Source organism: Danio rerio, chromosome 13 (assembly GCF_052040795.2).
Source record: "Danio rerio strain M-AB ecotype USA chromosome 13, GRCz13ab, whole genome shotgun sequence".
NCBI lineage: Eukaryota > Metazoa > Chordata > Actinopteri > Cypriniformes > Danionidae > Danio > Danio rerio.
Window position 1 is genome coordinate 39,792,941 of NC_141033.1, and position 27,119 is coordinate 39,820,059.

The 27,119-nt window shown below is 36.7% G+C and overlaps 1 protein-coding gene across 21 annotated transcripts in view; it reads right to left on the reverse strand.

Moving 5' to 3' along the window:
- The window catches only part of syne2b (spectrin repeat containing, nuclear envelope 2b), a 200,618-nt gene that overhangs the window by 97,672 nt on the left and 75,827 nt on the right, over nt 1–27,119 (reverse strand). For 16 of the 21 annotated variants that reach the window (XM_087279586.1, XM_087279597.1, XM_087279588.1 and 13 more), the window contains 19 exons: nt 26,538–26,693; nt 26,082–26,353; nt 23,922–25,980; nt 23,434–23,768; nt 22,903–23,047; nt 22,583–22,783; nt 21,624–21,883; nt 20,460–20,619; nt 15,367–15,522; nt 13,441–13,581; nt 12,076–12,258; nt 10,186–10,323; nt 8,920–9,105; nt 8,161–8,265; nt 6,879–7,031; nt 6,672–6,803; nt 6,451–6,597; nt 3,900–4,025; nt 1,298–1,363 (listed from right to left, as the gene is read on the reverse strand). In XM_087279586.1, coding sequence (XP_087135712.1) covers nt 1,298–1,363; nt 3,900–4,025; nt 6,451–6,597; nt 6,672–6,803; nt 6,879–7,031; nt 8,161–8,265; nt 8,920–9,105; nt 10,186–10,323; nt 12,076–12,258; nt 13,441–13,581; nt 15,367–15,522; nt 20,460–20,619; nt 21,624–21,883; nt 22,583–22,783; nt 22,903–23,047; nt 23,434–23,768; nt 23,922–25,980; nt 26,082–26,353; nt 26,538–26,693 — 5,121 coding nt within the window. The remainder of the gene's footprint in view (nt 1–1,297; nt 1,364–3,899; nt 4,026–6,450; nt 6,598–6,671; nt 6,804–6,878; nt 7,032–8,160; nt 8,266–8,919; nt 9,106–10,185; nt 10,324–12,075; nt 12,259–13,440; nt 13,582–15,366; nt 15,523–20,459; nt 20,620–21,623; nt 21,884–22,582; nt 22,784–22,902; nt 23,048–23,433; nt 23,769–23,921; nt 25,981–26,081; nt 26,354–26,537; nt 26,694–27,119) is intronic. The other 5 variants (XM_087279595.1, XM_087279594.1, XM_087279590.1 and 2 more) reach the window with 1 other exon arrangement.

A 27,119-nucleotide genomic window follows, 5' to 3' on the forward strand; every position in this document is an offset into this window, starting at 1 on the left:
ACTAAAAGACTATTACTATACATACTACGTGCAGATTCCATGCAGGCCTATTGGCATTAAATCATTGGCGGTTTATAAAGTATGATGTTATTCAACATCCCTAATCCTACTGTCATGATCACCAGCAATCCACTCCTGGCAGATCTCTGATGAACTACACATGTCACACTAACGAACTATAATTTCCTTCATGCCATTTCACACACACCAGTTGCCGTTCACCACTGATGACTCAAACACAGCTGAATCCCGTAATCACTGATCACCTGGACAACTTATACACCACACATACATCAGTTCAGGACTTAAGCTGTGTCCCAAATGGCACACCATACACTTATGCACATACACATTGAACAGTACAGTATATGTATAGTGTCGTCCCAAATGGAACACTAATGGGGTTTTTACAAAGCGGAAATTCAAATAGTTTCCCTGATGATGTTTAACGGTTGCTAGATTAGTGAAATAAATGACCAAACTACCGAACAATAGCTGCCATGAGTAAAACTGCATTCACCATCGGGAGGCGCTATAATCATTCTCGTAGGAGAATTTCGCTTTCACAATCCAAAATAAAGTAATTCAACATGAGCGCCAGAAAGCTTCATCCTTTCAGCTACGTGAACAAAGCTGTGGCTGTTGAGTGCGTGAAGTGTCCATCGTTACACACTTCATTTTAACAGCTGAATAAGTGCATCTTCCGGGTAATTAAAGTGCACTTATTTACTTAAGAGTTTTCAGTGTGCACTACTTGCACTATTTACACTAAAAAATGGTAAAGATTGGTGCATGAGTATGTGATTTGGGACGCACCTTGAGTCTTTGTTTGCAGTCATCATGTGTTAGCTTTGTTTGCTATTTGTTTTTGCCTGCTGTGTTCCTGATCTTAGTTTTGCTATTTTGTTATATTCTGAGTTTCTGACCTTATGCCCGTTTTCGATTACGTTTTGAAGGTCTTTTCAGTACCTGTTTTGCCCCCGTTTTGACTATTGCCTGCTTACATGAATACTTTTATTAAACTGAACTTGGCTCCTTACTTTTGTCGTGCGAGATTAGTCTCCGCACGTGAGACCTACCCAATACCTAAACCTAACTACTACCTTAATAACTATTAATAATCAGCAAATTAGGAGTTTATTGAGGCAAGAGTCATAGTAAATGATTTATTAAAAGCGAAAATTGTAACTGAAATTTTAAAACCTTATGAATTTTTTGGAAAAATATGTATTTAAATGTCATGTATTTTAATATGATGCATTTTAAATGGTCATTATTGGACACAGTCAAGCAATACCTTTGAATCTGTTGTTTCTGCTATCTCCAAAATCTGCTCTGTAGAGGAAACCACATCTGCAGAAACCTGCAGACAAAAAACATTCATTAACGTAAACCACATGACTTATTACCTAGATATGGACTATGTCTGTGTTAATTGGCAGAGTTTGCAACACATTCTGCATTAAAGGGATTTCTTAAATGGCAGTTTTTCATTTTGTGCTTTTAGCACCTCTTAAAGTGCCCCAATTATGTATTTTTTAAAGCTTCACAGTTTAGTTTTGGAAGTCTTCTACAACTTTGAATATGCACAGCAGCATCACCTCTTTTCTCACAGTATTAGAAACAGTTTGTTCAAGAATCTGCACTCTCCAAATCCCTTCGTTTTGAGAGTCTATGGTGCTCTGATTGGTCAGATGGGCTGTTTTGTTGTGATTGGTCTACCTTTTACAGCCTATGTCAGATATTAAATGACTGTATCTGAATCTCAGCTTTCTCTGGACTTGTAAATACAATAATATGAACAATAGAAATGGCATTGTGGTGACACGTTGGCTCAGTGGCTAGCACTGGAGCCTCACAGCAAGAACTGGCTGGGCCAGTTGGGATTTCTGTGTGGTAATTTGCATATTTTCACTGTGTTCATGTGGGTTTCCTCTGAGTGCTCTGGTACACCCCCCCCACCCCCCCCACAGTCCAAAGACATGCAGTATAGGTGAATTGAATAAACTAAATTGTCCATAGTGTATGAGTGTGTGTGAATGATTATGTATGGATGTTTCCCATTACTGGGTTGCAGCTGAAAGGACATTCGCTGTGTAAAACATATGCTGGATAAGTTGGCTGTGGCGACCCCGGATGAATAAAGGGACTAAGCCAAAGGAAAATGAATGAATTAATGAAATGGCGTTGGTGTTACCAATCACATTTCAAGCCAAATTCCAGATCCTTGCATCCAAAGAGAAGAAAGCAGTGTCTTCTTGACATAACAACACACACTAAACACAGCAAAGGAGATTGAAATTCCAGACGACTCATTTCAGCATTTTAGAACAACTTCCTTCTTTTGGGAAGAATAACTCCATTTATAATGCAGTTTGATCTTTAAAACCTTGCAGGTCATTTACATTCATAAACAGCTAGATTACACACAGCATGACAGCCGTGATACCCAAAAAAATCATAACAGGGGCACTTTAACCATGACACAATCACAGTATCATACATCACTTGTGGTTAAACAAAGATTAATAAACTCTTAGATTTTTAATAACACAGATTTTTAACCTTTAAAAGGATAGTTCATACAAAACTGAAAATTTTTCTACTTCATTTTTTACAAACACATAAGATGATATTCTGAAAAAGTTGTAAACCTGTAACCATTCACTTTACAGTATTTGATCTTATGTCATACTATGGAAGTCATTAATTGCATCTTTTCAGCTTTCTTCAGAATATCTTATTTTGTGTTCAACAGACTATAAATAATTTAGAGGTTTGAACCACTTGAAAATGAGTAATATAGTAAATAGATATAGTTCTCAGCATAATTAAGTGCACCCCATTTTGAAAATAAATATTTTTATCCATTTCTCAGTGAATATAGGCAATGTATTTTGGTCCATTTAAATAAAACAGACTTATTAAACAGATCTATTTTTAAAAATATATATTTTAGTCACCAAACATATTTAGAAATTGAAGAATTATACAATTAAATTCAAGCAAAATAATACAAAATAATAATAATAATAATAATAATAATAATAATAACAACAACCTACAAATTTTTAACTAAATTTTTCAAAAAAAAATGTTGGCTTCTTTTGATTTTTTTCTCTTTTATAAATTTGTATTTAATCTTTTCTTATAACATAAATTTGGCTGTACTAGTTTTTGGACCGTTATCGTAAGTTATTTTGTTAGATACATGTAAGCTCCAGATTTGGCTTCAGTACTGACTAATCTAATGATTATGCACAAATATAATATTGTACAGCTTCCTATTAAAATATGAATTTAAAAGATAGATTTCTAAGGGGTGTACTTATATATGCTGAGCACTGTATTTTCCTTTTTGGTAAACTACTCCTTTAATCTTTGTACATAAAAAACTATATTGAAATATATACAAAATTAGCATAATGCTTAAAGGTATTATGTAGTTGATTCGTGCAGGGTGCTTTTTTCAGATCCTCTGTAGAAAAAAATAAAGTCCTATTGCCCCCTACAGGACACAGAATGAAATATACACCATTATTGAATCAAATAGTCTGGAAACAACAAAGTTCAGAATAATCTCTTTTCAGTGAAGTTTAAAACGACAAAAAATATCAAATTGAAAGTGTTAAAACAGAATCTGGAAGAGGAAGAAACCAGGTGAGGATGAGGAGGATGGCAGTGATCAATGTGGTAAAGCACAGAACAAGAGAAAAGATCCAGAAAGCACAGAGTTATGCCAACTGGTGGAAAAGCTATAAAGCTATAAAGATCCCTTACAGCTATAAAGCTATAAAGGTTGTGATGGCAAAAGCAAGCATGTAAAAGAGTGAAGGAAGAAAGCAAAGAAAAACATCAGGAGGAGTGCAGGGCTGAAGTCTCTGATTCCTCTCCATTACCTCCATGGTTAACTCCTCATCCTCAATTTTCATACAGTCTTCATAAATGTCATTGTCTTCCTCAGAAGCATCTTCCTCCCAATCTCCTGCATCCTCATAGAGCTCCTCCTCTTCCTCAAACTCCTGCTGTCTCATCACATTAGAGACACACATATGCGCAGCGGAAGCACAAATAACATGCAAACACACACACACACACACACACACATAGACAGCGTTAACTTGAGCAATGAAGAAGCAGATATACACACACCTAATTAGCTGCACTGGATAAGTAGTCAAAGGACATAGACACAGGGTTTACTATAGTACACTGAGAATTAATGAATTAATGAATGAATTAGTAGCCTGGAGAAAAGTATAAACCCTGAGATATAGAAAAAGACAACGAATCTAACGGTTATGCTTATACGGGGTTAAAGATGTTTCTAGGTTAATAACATCAATTATGGAAAGCCATTAGAAGTCGATTCTTAAATCCTTGGCTCCAGCAGACATACAAAAGCTCTGAATTTTAATACATCTGTCCTAAAAGCATACACAAGGTCCGAGCCTCTCAAAAGTTACATTTAATTTGAAACATCGTCAGCATTGACCTGACATGAAGCATTGCTTCCTGAGAGCTTATTCCTGTATTTATAGATACAGGGATGAATGGTAAATTGAAAAGAGCACAGGTGGAAAACACATTTTTCAACACAAATTAAATTACTATGTGGTTAGAACCAGTTACAATACAATAACAACCTTTTCCATACATAGTGAATTATATTATAATAAAAAGATGTTCAAATGGAAACGCACAACTCTGAATGATGATGTCTTTGTAATATCTTTGATGTAACTGTTGTAGCAAAAGCAATAATAATAATATTAATATTAATAATAATAACAATAATAATTCCTCATATTTATATAGCACTTTTTTGGACACTCAAAGAGCTTTACACAGTTTTGGGGGGAATCTCCTCATCCACCACCAATGTGAAGCATCCGCTTGGATGATGCGACGGCAGCCATATTGCGCCAGACCCCACGCCACACACCAGTTGATTGGTGGAGAGGAGACAGAGTGATGAAGCCAATTATGATATGGGGATGGTTAGGAGGCCATGATGGACAGAGGCCAGTGTGTGTGTGAATGAGTGTGTGTGGATGTTTCCCAGTGATGGGTTGCAGCTGGAAAGGCATCCGCTGCGTAAAACATATGCTGAATAATTTAGCGGTTCAGTCCACTGTGGCAACCCCTGATTAATAAAGGGACTAAGCCGAAAAGAAAATAAATGAATGAATGTATTTTTAAAACAGTAAATGAAAATTACTCGGATGACCAACTACTTCAAGCAGTAATAATGAACTCTAAGTTATAATGAAATGGACACTTTAATATCCTGTGAGAAAGCATTTGTGAATGGCAGATCCAGCCTGATCTCATGAATAAACACAACTAATTTACATATTTGCAGAAAAGTGGCTAATTCACACAAATTTATCAGATTTCATTAATACGAAAAATACAAATTTTTGAAGGAGGCGTGCTCCAAACCCCACCCCTAAACCCAACCATCATTCTTTCTTTCATTCATTTATTAATTTTCCTTCAGCCTTGTCCCTTATTTATCAGGGGTCGCCAAAGCGAAGTGAACCGCCCAACCATCATTGAGGGATGAGCAAATCATACTAAACTGTATAAATAAGATTGTACAAATTCATATGAATTAGCCACTAAATCAAAAAGTTACGAATTGCAGCGAGTTTGCATTGGCAGATCACATGACAATGACAAATGTATGTGAACAACCCAGGCTCATTATTGAAACGTACTCCTACATACATTTCTGGAGAGTGTCAAATTTGTCCCAGGAGGTACGCTTTTTTGCACTATTTGTTCACCAGAGGCCATTGTGTATGCTTTTTCAGATCTCAAACCTCTGTTGGGAGTGCTTTTCAACGCTGCTATTCTCGTGACAATCCACTAGAGACAGGTGTCGACTGACTGACTGACTGATTGATTGATTTATTGACTGACTGACTGACCGACCAACCCTAACACCCACCCACCCCTTTCCCTAAACCCAACCGGTAGTGTTTTCAAAAGCACAGATTAACCTGCCAACCTACTTGCCTAAACCCAACCGACATTGTTTTCAAAAGCAATCTAGTATAAGAAAAGCGCTTGTGGCCACCTGATTTTTACCACATTTTCACATCTTGCCACGTTTTCACTCTGTTATTTATTTGGACTCAAACCCCATTGTCGCAGTCAAGTCCTTTTTGCGTCTCAAGTCCACCGATTTACGTGGTGAGCCACTGGGCAAACCGGTAACAGGGGAAAAGCTGTCTACAAGGATGGAGGCAGTCAACCGGTAGCCCCATAGAGTTCGTTTTAAAGACGAAATGCAGCCATGTGCAGCTCTGGCTACATAATTTGCACTCTACAGAAATGTTTATGGGGTACGTTTTCACAATGAGCCTGTGTTGCATTTTAATATATTAATGCATAAACTGTGTGTGTGTGTATGTGTGTGTGTCTGTGTGTGTGCGCACATACCTGTGTTTCTGTCAAAGTGTCACTGTTCCTCTCAGAGATCCAGGTGAGTCTTTGCTCTGGTGTGGATTGCTCCACGGTCATCAGCGATGCTCCAGATTTTTTCAACACATCTTCCTCTACGTGCACAATTTGTATCTGGCCGCTCTCCTAAACACATATTATTCTCAATGTTGAATCATTAACTCTTGATCATTAGATTGTAGTACAATATTTTGTCTAACCTGTGTCTCTTCCTCAGTGATAGTAGGCGGGACACTGAGAGGCGGGGCACTCAGTGGTGGGGCACTTAGGAGTGTGGTACAGAGGGGCCGGTCAGATGTTTCCTGCACCTCAATGGTGTATTCTAGAGCCAACTGAAAGCACACAAACACAGTGAGCATTGTGTGTGAACTATGTTTATCTGCAAAGGTTAACACTAATATATATACCTGTTCCAGTTCCAGCAGTTGTTTCTGCAGTAGTTCTGCTTTTTTGAACACTATGAGTGTATTTTCAGCTTTGTCAGGAAGACACAGACCATCCTTGCAGTTCTGAATCTCAGCTACTGTCCTTTTCATCAGGTCAATACGGTCTTCAGTTGCCTTCAAACACAAACAATACATCAACTGAAATCAGGTTCTTGAACTGATGAATAAAGGGACTAAGCCGAAGAGAAAATGAATGAATGTTTAACTCAGCCAGCAGTCAAATTTTACTAATGCACATTTTTTATACAAATCTTAATATGCATAATATGCTAAATCTATTAAATAATACTATTTGCATTAAATATTAGGAAAATTATCATATTTACACCAAAAGCATAACTTGTAAGCTATGAAGAGGTGTTTGAAAAACAAAATACAGGTGGTACAAAAATGATAATAATCAAATGACCCTTGTATATTTACAAAAATAGAGCTTTAGTCAAAATAGAGCACTTGCGAACATATATTTCAATGTTTAAATCAGCCCTAAAAATAATCTGCATGTGCATTACTCTCGACCACAAGCTGAAAGAAATTGAAATTAACCCGAATATACAGTACAATATATCAATTGTCCAGTGGATGGGGGTCAAAACTACAAGTGGCTATATGCGACTGCAAATCGATAGAGATTAAAAAATATATGTTTTGGTGGGCCAAATCTTGTTATATTTTGACGTCAGTTGCCGGAGGGAGGACTGCAAATGGCCCATGTTGCAGCAGTTTGAGACCCCCTGGTTTACAGTCTGCATGAACTGGAACCTGCAACCATTTTTTTCTTTGTATTATGATGTAGTTCCTAGAGAAATGGAATATTAAATGAGAAAACAGTGGACTTGGCTTGATGTTTTCACTGCGAGCTGATTGGATGTAGTAAAGTAGACATTTCGTTCAGAAAGATCAGGAGAAGGGTTTCGGGAGTATTATTACAACCCAACAGACACCTCCTCCTCCTCACCATTTCTGTTTTTAGTCACTGTCAGAATTGACAGTTAAAGAGGCGTGGTTAATTATGTTAACCACGCCCAATTCCCTTAGACAGACGCAATCTGAGAATTTAACGAAAAACAAACAGGAAGTGCATTTTCATATTTTTTACATTTTACATTACAAGGGCAAACAATTTTGTTTTCTTAATGATGCATGCACAGATAAAGTGTTCATCACAAAAACAATGTGTGCTAACAAGATCAATATGGTTATTTTTGATTTCATGTGTACTTTAAATGCATTAACATTTTACCTTAAGACTGTCCTGGCTGATGTCCTCTTTGGTGGTTAGTGTAGATTTGATCTTGGCCACATCTTTCTCCATGACTTTGACCTCTGACTCAATAGCGTCCACTTCCTTAAAAGCACACACATAAGCAGATTTTCACATACATTTAAAGTTAAAGAGGATATACTGTATGTAGAACACTGGTGGCCATAATGTGAACTACAGCAGTGAAATATTGCTTATTTTTGCACACCTAACATGTAAAGTACAATATATTGAATATGATTACATACTCAGGGGGGAAATACTTTGTTGGAAATAGTTCAGTGATATACTGCATCACTAATATGCTGACGTCATCTAAACTACTGATGTTTAGATACAGTCAAGCCCAAAATTATTCATACCCCTGGCAAATTCTGACTTAAAGTTACTTATATTCAACCAGAAAATTTTTCGCTTTTTTTTAAACCGGAAATGACACAGGATTCTCCCAAAAGATAATAAGACGATGTACAAGAGGGATCATTGTGGAAGAAACATTTCTCAGCTTTTGTTTACATTTGAACAAAAACTTTAAGTCAGAATTTGCCAGGGGCATGAATCATTTATGTCGAGGGACTAAGAATATCATCATGAACATTTAAATATTTAAAAACCCTTTGCTCTGAATAACAAAACATACACTAAAAAATGACAGCAGTGAGAAAACAGTAGTGAAGAAAGCATCTGGTTATAGAGATATGGGCAGTAATATATTAATGGATGATAATAGATCCTCACTGCTGCTGCGTGTTCCAGCTGAGAGAGAGGTCCCAGCAGGTTGTGCTGCATGTCTGCCACACGTCGATCTGCATTGGAGAGCTGTTCCTCTAATGGACTGACATCAAACACACTTCCCATCTCTGTCAGCACACCACCAAAACCCTGTAAAGTCCGTCTCATCTGAGCAGAATCATCCAAAACCATCTAAAAAACACACATGAGGTAATTATTATAATGATGAGAACAGTGGTTTCCAACGTAGGAGTCACCAAAAGATTCATGAGGGGTCACTCATAGTTTCAGGTTTATTTGATCTTTTTAATAATAATAATAATACTGTATTTTAATTACAGCTTCTTGAAACAAAAAGCTTACGGCCTTAAGTGAATTTCTTCAAGCATTTCTGCCTCTATTTAAGCACCACCTACTGTCAGAAAGGGGATTTGCATTTTTATTCAAGTTGTCTGCAGTTTTTGTTCTGACCATAGACTTAATCCCACGAAAGTCGAAGTGAGAATGAGCTCTTCTCTTCTCTAAACTATTAAACAAAACAAAATATAATTATAGATTCTTAAAGAATATCTAGAAAATACTGTACATTTCAGTAAATCTTAGTGGGTAACATTTATAAATCAACCAACCATTTTTTTTATTCAGTTGAAATCTGGCCATTGTTGTTAATGTTATTATTTTAATTAATCAACTGTTGCAAATATTAAAATCCTAACAACTGATAATTCAATTCTTGCCTGCTAGGTTTTATAAAGTGGTCCATACGGGATCTCCTGGAAAAAAGGTTGGGAACCTCTGGCCTTATGCTTAAAGATCTGGGCCAGTTATCTGTAAAGTTTTTAATATTTCAAGTAAAAAACACTGGATAGGAATGCCAAGATGTACATAATTTAATAAAACAATTTGCATTAAAACGTATGTATCCATTCAAGTTTAATAATTATGTATCAGATAATAGGACACAAGCATAAACTACAATAGAGACATATTTTTCATATAAATTACTATTGAATACGGCGTCTGGCAGAGGCACAGCAAAGTTATTATGGAGAACTTTAATATTTATTATTACAGATTTGCCGTGCTAGTTCCCCAAGAAATGGCATTTGTATTCACTTGAACACATGGGACACAAACTATTCTACTGTATATTCACGTTTCAAGATAATTTCTTGGGAATGTAAGAATAGCTAATGCGAAGATTCTGGTTTTCTTACTCTCTAATAAGTGATTATCAGCTAAATAATTATGTGTTTGAGAATAATACAGTACCTGCAGTGCATTCACATGACTGTCCAGGCATCTGGCCGTAGTGTATGTGCAAGGTGTCGTAAGCCAAGACTGAGCCTCTGAGATCCAGCTCTGTGAGCCCTTCACCATGTCATCATGCTCCTGCAGCCAGTCTCGCACCTACAGCAGGTACAGTATATCACACATACACAATTCAATTAAGAATTAATTTTCTATTCTCCTGTTTTACTTGAATTCCAACTTTAATCTTCAACTTCTTTCCTCACTCTTAACCAAATAAGTCCAACCAGTTACAATCATTTCTGGAAGTTATAAAATCTTTGGGCAAGAAATCCAACTTACACATAGGAAAATGAATTATTTTGTTTGATGCATCAAAATCACATGACGTGGGCTGGGTTTCTCAATAACAATGCATATTGGCTCTTAAGAGCATCTGAACACTCATTGAAACTTTGTGTGCATTTCCCCAAAAGAACTTGTTTTAAGTGCTCGTTAGGAGTCACTGTCCATTTCCAAAGTGTTGAAATATACCCTTAAATGGAGTCATATTCTGAAAGTTTACCCCAATAATCGTCATCTCTTGTTGATTAATAATTAAGACATGTCTAGGGCCACACGGAATCTGCGCGCGCAGAATTCCGCAGATTTTCCGCTGATTTTCCACAGAATTCCGCAGATTTCTGCAGATTATTAGCCCATTATTAATTCTGTTTATTTACTTGAGTAAATGTGTAAATCTGAATTTATTCAGTAATTTATTACTTTTTATTTAATATATTAAGGTTTTAGTTATGATACTCCGCTGGATACTCCCAAAATAATTTAGCAGAAATCCGCAGATTTTTACCAAAATTCTCAGCAGAAATAGCAAAAAATGTCCGCAGATTCAGTCTGGCCCTGGACATGTCTATATAAAGTAGCTACCTGCACAAATGTCATTCATTCATTTTCCTTAGGCTCAGTCCCTGATTTATAAGGGGTTTGCCACAGCGCAATGAACTGCCAGTTAATCTGAAATATGTTCTATGCAGCGGATGCCCTATGGCAGAACAATAAAACAAAAAACTAATCTTTTTAGGTTAAAGGGTAAAGAACAAAGTTCTCCATAAACAATGCCCAATACATGGATTAATACATAGATTCTATTTTTTACAGTTTATCCCTATTTCCCTATGTTCCACAGTCTTTTAAGCATTCATTTATTCAGTTCTTTTGTGGCTGAGCTCCTTTATTAATCTGAATAAAACGGCAACTTATCCAGCATATGTTTTATACAGCGGATTCCCTTCCAGCTGCAACCAATCTCTGGGAAACAACCATACACACTCATTCACACTCATACACTACGGACAATTTAGCCTACCCAATTCATCTGTACCACGTCTTTGGACTGTGGGGGAAACCTGAGCACCCAGAGGAAACCCACACGAACACAGGGAGAACATGTAAACTCCATACAGAAACTGATCCAGCCGAAGCTCAAACCAGAGACCTTCTTGCTGTGAGGCGACAGCACTACCTACTGCACAACTGCGTCTCTGTCTTTCAAGTTTTTTATTAAAATTGTAATTTTTTTTTGTTCATTTAATTCAGATGTGTATTTCTATTTCTGTTATTTTGTTTTCTGAATGCTAATTTTTATTATTTCATTAAGTAAAATTCATTAAAAGTGTACAATTAAGTAAAAAACATTTCATTATAATTCACACCCCATAAAGAAATGTGATATATAGCAATAGTATATATGACCCTGGTAAATAATATGACCAACTATAAAGTCTACTTAACATAATATCACAGGAACATTTACGTTTGTGTGTTATGAAGGACTTAAAATGTGAGAATAAATGGATTAAGTGGACTTTTCCTTTAAGTTTTATCAGCAAGCAGCAAAGCATCACAGAATACCTTGCTGAGGAAGGTGGTCCTTTGTTCGGCCTGTTTGGTGAGGCGTGTGTGGGTCTGCTGTGAGTTGACCAGGTTGTCCAGAATCAGTCGCGTCTCGTCTGGATGCATTTCACTCACATCCTGCAGCTCCACCTCGACTGCAGCCAGACAAGTATGTAAACCGTCCAGCTCATCCCACACTCGCTATAATATAGAGAAAACACAGTCAATCTCAGAAGCTTTTTAAACTATTTTCTAAACTTCACCATACTGTTAATATGAAGACAAATTGGTTCATAGTCAAACAGACTAATTTATCACCACAACTAATTTGATGGTCATGAATAGTAAGAAGGTAAAAGTACTTTGTAGTTTGATAAAGAATCTATAGTGACCTTAAATAAAATATAAACATAACTGTCTTAATTTCACTTTACAGGGTAGATTACTACAATGGGACTGTAGTCCATTATTGAGATGATGGAAATTGTAGTTGGCAACATAATCATAAGATAACAAATTAAAAAAAAAGCATTTTATACAAGAAATGAAAAAAATTCAACAGCATGAAGAGATTGAGGAAAAGCTGAGGGTTTGTGAATTCATGAAAAGCTTGTAATATATAATTAACATATAATCAACTTATAATAAAACCTTAAATAGATTATTTAATCATAAAAAACTGTATATTACTTTTCTGTAAACTGTAAATCAAAATGAATACAATGAATAATATGCAACACAAAATGTGAAATACATCTAAACTCATGACCAGACACACAGGGAATCTGCATGTGCAGAAATTTCCACAGATTTTTGAGCCCATCATTCAGTCTATTCGCTTATATAAATGTGTGAAAAAATATGAATTCCTTTTTTTTTACATTTATTTCAGTAATATTATTGAATAATATGCAAATGTTTATATGGTTTATGTAGGTTTTTTCAATCACTTTTGTCATTTGGTGAAGTTTTGTTTCTCGCCACTGTCGCCGCTGGCTTACTTGGTTTTGCGACTCGTGGAGCTGCACATTGATGGACTTCAATGTTTGGACTTTCAGCAGCAAAAATTAACCGACACTAAACAGAACTAAACTGAAATTCAACTCTGAAAACTTGACTGACAGTTTTAACTTACTAGAACTTCTATGTTAAGCTGCTTTGATGCAATCTGCCATGTAAAAGCGCAATGGAAATAAATATGTACAATACAGTTTGTAAAGTAATATTTTCTGCTTTTCAGTGGAGATATTATATGAGAGACTTTGTTTAATAAACAAGTGACTATAACTGTTTTTGCATTATACTTAAAAGTTACAAAGATGTGTTTATTTTAACAAAGAATAAAAAAAAATAGCATAAATGTCGGCAGATTCGATGACCAACCTTCTGTGTGACCTCCGCTTCAGGAAAGTTCAGACTCTTCTGCTCCAACCAGCTCTGAACTGATCCCAGACCTGCTTTAATCTCTGAGATTTTTGCACCCAGCCTGTGAAGTGGGCCACTTTTCTCAATGGCTGTCTTCACCTGTGAGCAAGAGCAGAAGAGTAAGACACAAAAACACACATATGTCAGTTGAAGTTCTGAAAAGAATAAAACACATGAGTGTCTATGGGACAAAACTCTAGAAACAGAAACTGCAATTAACACCATAAGTTAACAATTAACTTATATTACATGTGTGTGGGAATGTACAGTTGAATTATTAAACCACCTTTAATATATATATATTTTTTTTTCAAAATGATGTTTAACAGAGCAAGGATTTTTTTTTCTCAGTATTTCCTATAATATAATTTCCTCTGGATAAAGTCTTATTTGTTTAATTTCGGCTACAATAAAAGCAGTTTTTAATTTTTTAAATATCATTTTAAGGTCAAAATTGAATGAATTATTTTATTTATTTAACAGGGACAATCCACAAAAATTGCATTACCTTACAGAGGAAAGATTGTGCCAGGTTGTGGCAGGATTGCTAATTTCCACCTGCAGTTCCTAATTATTAGCCTGTTTAACCAATGTTATACAATAACTTGCCTAATTACCCTAACCTGCCTAGCTAACCTAATTAAGCTAGTTAAGCCTTTAAATGTCACTATAAGCTGTATTGACGTGTCTTGAAAAATACTGTATCTAGTCAAATATTATTTACTGTCATCATGGCAAAGATAAAATAAATCATGTTTTTAGAAATGAGTTATTAAAACTATTATGCTTAGAAATGTGTTGAAAAGACTCTTCTCTCCGTTAAACAAAAATTGGGGAAAAAAATAAACGGGGGCTAATAAATTCTGACTTCAACTGTAGGTGTTTGTGTACTTGTTTTGGTTGTTTACAAGGACAGTTTTTGTATAATGACATGGGTATGACCTACAGTAGTTGTACTCTATTATGGTGGTTTGTGAGGACATGTCTGATGTCTTTGTTATTAAAAATGTTTAAAAATCATACTTAATGGGGTCTTTTCACATGTACATTTTGCCACAGGTTTTCTTTTAGGGGTTTGCTTTACAGGTACACTGCAAAAATGCTTTTCTTACTTTTTTTCCCCATCTTGTTTCTGGTCTAAATATCTAAAAATTCTTATATTAAGAATAATTTTCTTTTACAAGCAAAACAAATAGTCTTGTTTTAAAAATTATTATGCCAATGTTAAGTGAGTTTTTCTTTAAAACAAGCTAAATAATCTTATGTCAAGAGGAAAAACAAGATTATTTTGCTTATCCCATTGGCAGATTATTTTGCTTGTTTTAAGGAAAAACGCACTTCTATTTGGCATATTATTTCTTAAAACAAGATCTTATGTTTTGCTTGCCTAGAAAACACTTCTTGAAGATTTTTTTAGACATTTAAACCAAACAAAAGACAAAAAAAATCTAAGTAAGAAAAGCATTTTTACAGAGTACCCATAAACCAAAACCCCTAACAGGAAACCTATGGCAAAATGTTTATGTGAAAAGATCCCATTAACTATAATTTTCTACAGTTTTAATTACAAGGACATCAGACATGTCCTCACAAACCACCATAATAGAGTACAACTACTGTGTGTGTGTGTGTGTGTGTGTGTGTGTGTGTGTGTGTGTGTGTGTGTGTGTGTGTGTGTGTGTGTCGGACATATCATTGATGAATAAACATTGAATATACTGCTAATCTTGCTATAGTACTCACAAAATATACAATTTTTAAACAACTGTTGCTTATATTTAACAGAAGCATTCTCAACTCTTACACGTTGTCAAATTTGACACATGTCAAATTTGAGCCTTGAAACTAGACAATTTGGGAATTACTCTAAAGAGTGCATCAAACCTGCTCCTCCACTTCCTTTAATGACTGTGAGACTTCCTGTAATAGACCCTCTATCTCTTCGGGAATTGATGTGTTTTTGTCAGAGTACATCATCTTCAAGCTTTCTGAAATACGCTGCAGAACAGCCTTCCGGGTGCACAGCTGTGAGTGAACCTCCTGTTGAGCGAAATGGGACATTACTCATCAATTAAGGTACATTAGCAAAGAGTACATTTATGTACTGCACAAATAACCTCTTTCCATGCCATCCATTTAATTTCAAAATCACTTTTCGGTACAAGACTATTTTTATAAAACTAAAGTTCATCAAAACGCCATAAACAAGAACACAAAGTACTGTAAACGTAGAGACACAGGCAAAAGATCTGAAATACTGGAGTTGTTTTTGTCAGCAAAATGAACTGATATTAATTATGATATAAAATCAAAAGAGACAGATTAGGTTTAAGAAATGCTCTTTCTGCCTACCTAAATTACCTGATCAACTTACCATATCATCAAAACATTTTTAATACAACTAACATTTTAAATTCCAAATGTTAAAACTTTTAAACCTAAAAGAAGTTTTAATGTATACCTTTTTTGTATAATATTTTAAAATCATTATTACTTAGGACATCAAAAACATGATAATTAAGCAAGAGATGTACTCAGATATTAATTTCAATTGATACATTTCAGCATTTTTAAGAGTTTACACTTAGCTGATGATTGATTATAAAGCGTGTTTGGCATGCTGTCCCAGGAGAGAGCCCTGAGCTCAAAAGATCCTCAAGCCCGGTGCTCCCTCCCATTTGTAGGGCGAGAGGGGAGTTTGAGCTCAGGTAGGTCTTGAGATCTCCCATGCTTATTTATGGATAATGACCAATCAGGGATTGCTACGGAGAGATATACTGCTGATTAAGAGCTCATCTATGGTGCTAATTTGGTTCGGTCAATTCACCTATGTCGCAAGTTTTTGGACTGTGGGAGGAAACCGGAGAACCCGGGGAAAACCCACGAGAGCACGGGAAGAACATGTAAACTCCGCACAGAAATGTCAACTGGCCAATTAAATACTTGAACCAGTGACATTCTTGCTATGAGGCAACAGTGCTAAGCACTGGGCCGCTATAATCAAGGAAAAAGGAGGAGGAGTAGGGGTGGACGGGGGTATTTCAGAATCTCTTAGACGAAGATAACTGAGGTTGGCAACTTCCGGTTATTTATAGTGAGTTAGGAATCCGATAGGTGAATCATGTATTAGCTAATGCGGGACCAGCTGTGGTCAATCATAAGCACGTGATCCTCTTGAAATTTATTTGTAGATAAACTTCACTTAAAAGAAATCATTACATCCAGGCATAACAAAAATTCTCTTTAAAATCATTCACTTTTCCTTCCAATGTACTTAAAAATTCACAGCGAGTTTAGTCGATTTATTTTAATATTAGCAGGTTATCAATTTAATAGTGGACAGACAATTTATATGTAGATATTCTAATGGATTGCAAAATAGCAATACTGTTGCTGGTTAAAACAGACCTCAAATTGTTTTGTGATTTATCGCTTTATGTCCGTTCATTCTTTAATTTAATATTCTCTATTTCACTGCATTCATTTTTACAATTCATCATGCATAGCGAAGACATAATGATTTTTGCTGGTCAGTTAGAAACAATCAGAACATTGCAGTCAACAGCAAATCTCTTCAACTTTATCTCATCAGCTTTGGAAATGTATCGTGTGTCAAGGTATCTTGTCTTTTATTTTGTAGTTTAGTCTGGTTTTCCTGTTTCCTGCTGAAATGTATTTTAATATAAACAGGTTATACATGTAATAGAGGAAAGATAACTTCTATGCAGAGATTCTAATGGATACAAAATAGCAATACAGGTAAAATAAAGAAACAACTTACAGTTATAGGAGCATCGGGAATTGATGAGCAATCAGATATTCATGTAAGCATATCAATACTTCCTATATCTTCACCACTCTCTTGCACTGGTCTCACTGGTTGACCCAATCACCGATGATGCTTCTAGTCCCTCAAACCAGAACAAGCCTTACAAAAAGCATTCTCTATCTCTCTCAGCCCTTTTCACCTCTCCGGCTCCAGTTAGTGAGATAAAGCTTCTAACCCCTATTTATATTATAATGAGCCATTTAAGACGGGAAGAAAAGCTGCATAAACAAGATCCCAAAATTACCAAAACCCCAGAGGGATTCAGAGAAAGGAGCATGCATTACACAGAGAGAGAGAGTATCCTTTTAGATCATTCTGTTTGGCCTTGTTCTTCATAATGCTTTATATAGCAATATCAGTACTTTTTGATTCTGTGGGGACATTTTGGTCCCCCATCTAAAAAGGGGAACTAAATCATCCAGAATTAAGTATTTTGAAGATGTAAAACTGAAGAATGTTTTTTTTTTGAGGGTTGGTTTTAGGGGTAGAGTTGGGTAAGAGGACAGAATATACAGTCTGTACAGTATAAAAACCATTAAGTCTATGGGAAGTCCCCATAAAACACTGACTAAAACACTGAGAGAGAGAGAGTGCATTAGCTGACATCATCATTGGCATTGGGATCAAACCTGCAGGATCCACTTACAGGTGTGTGTGTGTGGGAAAATCTAAACCAAAAGTGTGTGCTTGAGAAAGTGAATGGGAGAGAGAACGAGTGTGTGTGTGTGAGGAAAAGAAAAGATAGATTGTGTGAGGATGTTGGACATGACTCAGCTATTTCGCCAGAACACAAATGCAGTGCCCTCTCATCTGTGTGTCTGGTGAAGAGGTAATGAAGGAGAAAAATAGCAACGTCTACAGCATTATGTGTGTGTGTGTTTGAGAAAAAATAACTGTTTAAAAGCTTTTGAATCTTTGAGAATGCGAGTTTGAGTTGATTGGATGGAGCAGCCCGAAATTTAGCACAAAAACAGACTCTCTCTCCATCACATAATGTTCCAACTGGACGTGAAGTGATAAAACACAATAAAGCAAATAAAAGTCTGTCTTAAACAGCAACATGTGGTGCCGAGTTATAAACAACAGGATAATATTTTTTCTGCTTGGTGTCCATTTCTACAAACTGCTTCTCTCAAAACCACCTCAGACCAATAAATGCTGAACAATAAAACCTAAGATTAACCATGCAAGGATCTAAAGTATCTCTGTTGCCCAGATATAAACCTCATTAAAGCATTCAATACTCTATCTATGCCTATTCGTGTTTATTCACTTGTAAAATATCTTGTCAGGGAGCATCATTTATCAGGCACAGCAGCAATTAAGATTTCAATAAGACCAAATCATTAAATCTACACTAAAAGCCTGCAACTTATATAAACACTAGTAGACACTTAAATTAGTGCAAAACATACAACCGTAAATCAGAAATTGATGGGACAGTTTGGAAAACAAACGGAAACATGCGACAGTTTGAAAAAAAAAAAAAAAAAAGAAAGTAGTGATTTCCAAATTTGTATTTCATTGCAGACAATATGAACACAACATACTTCATGTTTGGTCTCGTTAACTTAATTTTATTTGTAAATATACATCTTTTGTATCATGTCAACAGGTGATTGTAATTATGATTTGGTACAAAAGCAGCATCCAATTAAGGTCTAGTCCTTTAGGTGCAAAGATGGGCTGAGGATCGCCAGTTTGCCAACAAATATGTGAGAAAATTCTCTATTACACATTGAAATTATTGATATTAAAAACATTGTTCCTCAAAGAAAGATAGAAAGAAGGTATTTGGGTACTTCAACTTCAATAGTGCATAATATAATTAAAAGGTTCAAGGAAGCTGGAGGAATTTCAGTGCGTAAAGGACAAGGGTGCATGCCTAAGCTGAACAACTGTAATATCCGATCCCTCAGGCGGCACTGCATCAAGAATCCTCATTTATCTATAAGCGATATCACATGGCTTAGGACTACTTTGGCAAACCTTTGTCAAGCACCACAATATGTAGTTACATCCACAAATGATAGTCAAAACTGTACTGTGCAAAAATGAAGCCCTATGTTAACAGTGTGTCCAGAAGTGCCGTCAACTTCTCTGGGCTTTGAAGCTCAAAATGCGATAACGAAGACCCTGTACTGTTGCCCACTTTAAGACATGTTTGCAGGAAGAATGGGACAAATTTATACCTTAAACACTTCATTACTTAGTGTCTTCAGTCCCTAAATGTATTTTAAGTGTTGTAAAAAAAGAAATTGTAACATTACAAAGTGGTAAATACTTTACTGTTCTATTTTCTGGGGAAAAAAAAATTATATATATATATATATATATATATATATATATATATATATATATATATATATATATATATATATATATATATATATATATATATAATGAAGATCAAAATGTGCAATGAAATACAAGAAAGTAAATTTAGAAATTACTACTTCCTTTTTTATTTGTGTTTTCCATACTGTCCCAACTTTTTCTGATTTCGGGCTGTAGTAATTAACATCAGAATTTAACTAAATGTTTAACCAAAAATCGAGTCATGTGTTCAGTTTCTCATTTTTTTAAACATTTGTACACCTAAGTTTGTACTTCTTTAGGTTGCTATTCCTTTCTTTTTTTCCGCTGCTGATGCCTGGAACCATCTGCAGCAGACTTTAAAGCTCAATACTTTTATTCCATTATCATCCTTTACAAATTATAGCACAACATCACTTGTTTTTAGTTGTTATTTTGTTTTATATGTTACTATTTGCATTTTTGTAATTGGGTAACACTTTATTTTGATAGTCCATTTGAGTATTAGTCGACTGTCTGCTTAATATCTGTTGATTCTGTTGCTAAACAGACAAGTACATGTCAATCTACAATAACCTCAACCCTCACCCCAAGCTAACAGTCTACTTAAAATCTAATAAGAATTAGTTGGCATGTAGATGCAATGTAACTTAAACTTAACAAATGGACCATCAAAATAAAGTGTGACCCGTAATTGTTATTGTATTGTGTCCTTGCTGCTTTGTCTCTTAGCATCTTTTTGGCCAGGTGATCATTGTTAATAAGAACTGGTATTGACTTACCTGGTTAAAGAAAGATTATAATTACAAAAGTCACAAAACAGTTGCCTAACCTGGAGCTGTTTCTTGCTAGGTTCTTGCTCCAGCACAGAAAGGAGAGAGACAGCAGAATCCAGCCATTCTCTCACTCCCTCCAGCTGCTCCTGCACTCGTTCCCTCTCCTCCACCTCTGTTCTTACTGTCCTCTGACCCTGAGTGCTCCTCTCCTTCAGACTGCAGGACACACAAGCCAAAACACATATTAAACTTCAATTCAAATAACACACTGCAAATTTATATATGCTAAAAAGCAAGGAGGAAAACATCCTAAAATTTATGCATTAAGATATGCTTGTTCAACATAACTTATTCTTTTATTTATTGATTCATTTTCTTTCAGATTAGTCTTTTTATTCATCAGGGGTCTCCACAGCGGAATGAACCACCAACTTATGCAGCATATGTTATATACAGCGGCTGCCCTTTCAGCTGCAACCAAGAACTGGGAAACATCCATACACACTCATCCGCGCACATACACTATCAATCTAGTTTATTCAAATTACCAATAGCATGCCTATGGATTGTGGACTGGAGCACCCGGAGGAAACCCACATGAACACGGGGTGAACATGCACTTAGAACTACCAATTGACCACTCGAGACTCAAACCAGCATCCTTCTTGCTGAGAGGCGAAAGTGCCTACCACTGACCCACCGTGTCGCCTAATATAAGCTTTTATTTCAACCTAAATATTTAGTTGAGAATGTGCAGTTTATAGTTCTGAATAATGTATGTTTTTGCTTGGAATCTGGGATAGGACACGGATATCTAATGTTGATCTACATATTAATTGAGTAAACCAATTAATATGTAAAGCACTGGAACACGGAATTCCCAACTGGCAAGATTACAAGAAAACATAACTGAAATATCTCTGAATAAAATTAGCTCTAGATTATTCTGTATAAATAGAAAGACTCAACATTTCACTCTGCATTAAAGATGTTATATCAAATAGTCATATAAGAGATTCTTTACTATTCAGCAACCTTTTCTAACCTTTGTGGAGAAAACTGCAAAAGAATTGTGCTAAATGTACAGCAAATGTCAGTTTATTTCAAGTCTGACTGTTATATGGGGTTTGTTTGATTGTCTGTCATCTCTTGGTTTTGTTTTTCTGTTCTGTCTAGAAAACTAAATAAAAATGAAATAATTAACAATAGACTATGTAGACCTATGGTATCGCTCCTGTAGGGCCTGCAGTTGTTGGCACAGCTCAATGGATGGGGCCTGTTCCAGGTAAGGGGGAACACCAAGCAACCTTGCGGCTCTTAATTCCAATGCAGAGACTGCTCTGTGTTCACAGTCCAGTCTGTCCTGGTACTGAGACCAGAATAGCAAAAGTTCCTGGAGCTCATCAGCAGTCCTATTATCTTTGTTGCTGTCTGGAAGTTCAGCAGACACCTGCTCCATCACAGCGACTGCATGCTCCACCTAAAAAATCAAAAGATGTTCAGTTCAAATTTAACTACACAATAATCTGTCATTGTTCATTTAAACACAGTAAACCGGATAAAATATATTTAGTTATTACTTAAAGGTGCAGTTGGATTAACAACTGATTGAACAAGGTATTGCAGTTCAAATTCTAAATGTTGGAGAGGGTTTTTTTTTCACCTGGCCCATCCTATGACAACTAGATGCACAGGCAGAATAGTTGCCAGAAAAGTGACACAAACAGAAGCAAGCATGCTTGATGATTGAGTCTTACACTGTAAGCTAAATACATTTTAAAAATCTTAATTTGTCTCATTTTGCAAGCTGCTACTGGTAGTCGTATTTTCAGTCGCGGCCATATATATTAAGGCAGCCTTCATGACTGAAATGAAATACTCAGTTTTCCAACAAAGGCAACCGAAGGTGCCTAAATATAAATGGGTAAACTTGCAGTGGGCGGAGTTACGCAGATCAAAACAATGACAAACATTTCAACAGATAACACACTTATTAAAAGGAGAATCACTGACTTTAGCATTGTTTTTCAGATAAAAAAGTATGTTGATTTAGCATGTTTCGGAAATATCTGCAGACACATGGTATTTTTAGGATTTAGACAAGTAAAAACCTTTAACATGTAGGTTGATGTACAGAAGGTAACAAACACCAATACTCAGTTTTGATCATGACACTTACACTCCTTGTGACATTGCTCCACTCTGCTTCCATTTGTTCTGAGCGTGTGTGCAGATCATCAGCACAACGCTGCAATCTTGCTACCTGCCCCCAGATGGCACTTGCTGCCTCTTCCCGGTTGGCTCGACACCCATACAATAAACACCACTCTCTCAGATTCTCCAGTTTTCCAGGAAGCGTAGCAACATCTTCCACTAGAGCCTAAAAATTAGGAATATCTATCTCATTGCATCACTTGACAAAAGCAGGTAAATGTTACATAGGGCCATAATGCTAAAATGTGTTAGCCTTCCGACTGATGATTAAGTGTTTGCCTTTACCTTGAGTTTTAGTTGCTGATCTTTGCAGTCCTTGTGTGAAGTAATTTTTTTGGAAGCACATTGCGATAGCAGTGTTTCAGAGTCTCTCACTTGCTGGCAAAGCTCCTCATAGCACTTCCGAGAATGTTTTTGGCACTCGACACACCTTGTTATGGACAAGAAGTTGGTTAATTCCTACAGTGACTTTATAGAATTTGATGAGAGAATGAAAGATTTGAGATGTGTTGAGCATTGTGAGCATATTGAAAATGAAATGTAAAAAATGAACAAGCCAATTGGGTGTAAATGTCACATACAAACTTCAAGATTTAACAAAATTTATACGCTGAAGTATTTAGTGGTTATATTGGTGCCATGACCCGGACGGGAATGAGGCTTAGGAAGGTGAGTCAAATGGAGCTAAGCTAGCAGGAGCCAGCTATAAGTAATTATTTTAAACTTAAAGTTATAAGCCTAGATTGATTGGTAATTATGATTGTTTACTGAGAAAATCAGTGATCTGTAGTAAAAATGAGCTTTCGTACTACATACCTCTTTAGAGATTCTAGCTGAATCAGGGCCTGGGCCTTGAGGCTTGATATCCTGACCAGTAGCTGGCTTAGAACCTCTGTGTGAAGACATTCAGTTTCATTTGGCTTGAAGCAAGGATGCTGCGGGATTTGAGATTGAAGCTGGGAAATATGTGACTGGAACTCTGTGTCTAGAGTCAGTAAAGCCTGCTGAGTGTCTTTGAGTCTTTCAGAGCAGCTCCTAGCAGAGCAGATTGAGGGAAGAAGGACCAACTCGGCTCTTTGGAGGAACCGAATAGTATTTATTACTGATTTGGTGTAGTTCCTCAAGAGCTCTTTGGCTTCAGTTAGACCAACCTAAAAAAAGAGAGCAGAATTTACCCTTGAATTCTAAATGTTAAGTTGTATGATATAAATGACGTTTCTGTGCATGTTGTTAGTAAACACTTGCACCAATTATATTACAAAGAAATTAAATTGAGGCAAAGATAAAACAAATCAAAAACTCACAATTCGTTGATCACACTTTTGCAAAATCATATCTTTCATGTAAGTAAGTGTGGAGTCCTCTGGAAGTTGAGCTCCAATCTTTTTTTCAAGAAACTCAAGCACTCTTATACGCGATTCAACATTCCTTTTGAGCACAATGAACTTTCTTAGTTGTTTTTCAATCACTCTGTCTTTTGGTTCAACACTATAAGGCTTTTCCAGCTCTTCATTGGTGTCTTTGAGAAACTGCTGCAATACTGTCTTTTCTGACGGGTAGTGAATTTGTTTTAGCAGGTCCCACTCCAGTATCTGAAGATTGTTGTTAACTGCCAGTTCTGACGTTCGGATACCTTCTAGGATTTGCTTGAGTCTTTTTTGTTCAGCGGACAGCTGAGATGGATAAAGATCTGCTATGATTTCATGGAGTTCATCTCTTGTTTCCTCACACAAGAGTCTTATTAAAGGAATATGGATCAGTAGGGTCTGACAAGCTCTGTAGCGTTCCTCTTTGTTAATGCTCTCATCCTTGGTCCTGGGAATCTGAGCTTCCATTTCTTCCTTAAGTTGTTCAACATGCTCGATGAGGCTCAAGTATTTTTCGTGAGCTTGTGCTTTGAGATCCAAATCAATCATTTTATAATGCAGTTCACTGATAACACATAATAGCTCTCTTCTCTTGTCCTCTGCACATGGACTGACTTGCTCGACCTGAGATTTGCGCTCCACAATCATTTGTTTAAAGGGTTCAATGACAGAAAGTGAATCCTTAGTAACAGGAAACCTGTGTCTCTTTACATCAACTAACATTTGTCTCAGACTGAACTCGAGAGATGATACTTTCCTCTGAGAGGATTCTTGACTCTGTTTAGCATCTATAACCTTTTGACAGCATGCTTTCTCATATATAACAACACCCTTGATGTCCTCTTGAAGGTTGGTGAGTTTCTTGTTCAGCTCAGTACTCTCTAAGACACTTAGCTCTGATGCAATGTCTTTGCTCTTCATGAGTAGAGCTTCAGTGACAGAAGACTGCTTTTCTGCCTCTCCAAGAGTGTCCTGGATTTGTCTCATCCTGCGATCCAGATCTGCCAAACTCAAGCTTTGAAAATCCTCTCTTCTCAACGCTTCCCTCCGGAGATGTCCAACAACCCATGAATCGACATCTGCTATCTGCTCTGACATCTTCTCCCTGGTCTGAAGACCTGACTCCATCTCGCGAACTGCCTCGGCCAGTTTTCGCTCAGTTGATTTGGACAAATCCTCAAGATTCGCCAAGGAAGAGTTCACCATCGAAATGTCAGCCTCATCCAGGCCATTAATCAGTTCACCGACTTCCTCAACCAATGCCTTTAACTGGGTTTTCTTGGAGCTCATCTCAGACTGCAATTTCTTTAAATCTCTAATCTGTCGATGGACTTCTTCTGGAAGCAAAGATACTTTTTTTTGTCGTCCTTTGACATCACATTCTGTCTGCTTGGCCCAAGCTAGAGCATCTGTCATCACCTTCACAATTTTATTTAACATCGGATTGCTGCTGATAGGAGTTGCAGATGCCAACTGTTCACCCATTTGATCCAGCTGATGTTTAATATGCTGAAGGTGCTGCTCTATGCTGGATGCCTCTTCCTTGAACTGGAATTTCTGGGCAAGCATATCTGAAGTCTGCTGAAAGTGGAGGTACTGCTGATGGGAGGAAGTGAGATCAGCATTTATCTTCATATTATCTTGGGCTCTTTTGCCATCCCATAAAACTGGTGAGGATTTCAAAGCATCCAAGGTCTTTTGAGTGTCCTGAAGATGGTCTTTTAAGGCACTGACCTCTTGAAGAAGACTCCCACTTTCCTTAGCATAGGCAGTAATCATATAAAGAGCAATCTCTGCATCCTTTTCCAGCGCCCTCCACTGGTTTTGCAAGCTGTTTTGTTGTATTTCTGCGGCCTGTTTCTCAGGAAGACTGAGGTGGGGGGACAGTTTAGCATGAGTCTGGATTAGGTCACCAAGAACTGTCCTTTCCTGTTCCATACTTCTCAAGAAAGTGTGTAACCTCTCCTCCTCAGCAAAGCTGCTCACAGCTGGAGATCTTGAGATATATAAGGCAAATATATTGTTTTTCTTTTTTTATTAGCACCAGTACCAGATTTAGTCCAACAACAAACTTGTTATTCAAAAATGATTACTTACGTTTTTAGTCCCTCACGTTCAGATCGGAGTCTTTCAAGAGTAGCTTTGACTTTCTGGGTCTGTCTGTCAAAATCTGCAACCATCTGTAGTTGAGCTTCCTTAGAGTGGACAGAGCTTGCTGCATCCCACAAAGCTGCACTCCACTGGGCGCTTAGTTGTTGCATGCCCTCAGGGTCATGAACTGTGCCATTAGTGCCAGCACTGATGACTCCGTTAACCTGGTCTTGACTAGACATTATAGATACGTGTATCTGGGCAGACTTTCTACATTCCTAAAATAATACAACAGTATAATCCAAAATGAGCCAGCCTCCGACCAGAACACTTTTATATTACTGATCAGAAAAATCAGTAACAATTAGCTTAAATATTAAATTCGCAACAGGCCAAAGAAAAATATATAATATTTAAAAGTTAAGTTCATAACAGACTAATGTTTTCATGTTGTTGACCCACCTCTGCCTCCTCTAGTTGCTTGGCCATGTCTGTGGAGTTTAGAGCAGCTGGGCATGATCGAAGTTCGAGTAAATGGAACACTAGCCTTTTCAACCGAGCCTCAAGATCAGTGCTGCATGTGTCAAAGAGATTTTCTGTACTTTCATATGGTAGGCCCTGCCAACAAAAAAAAGTAATTTGGAAGCATAGCAAACACTGTTCACTGCATATGTACATTCTCTTAAGCCTACTTAAAGAATTAGATCAATTCCAGAAAAGCCCAGTTCACCACCTTGTCAAGACCTTCATATATTTGTTCCTGCAGCCATAAATAACTTTTTAGGAAAACATTTCAAGATTTTTCTCAATAAAGTTGACTTCTATGGTGTTTAGTTGTTTGAACTGCAGATTCAAGTAAAATAAACTGATGTTTTGTTAGAGAAGACCCTCATTGCAACAGTAGCCTGTAATGGCCCGTATCCACTGAGTGGTACGGTACGATAGGGTATGGTTCGGTATGCCTTTATGGCCATTTTCACTGTCAAAAGGTACCAAAAAGTGAACAGAACTGTACCACTTTTTGAGTACCCTTTTGAAAGGGTA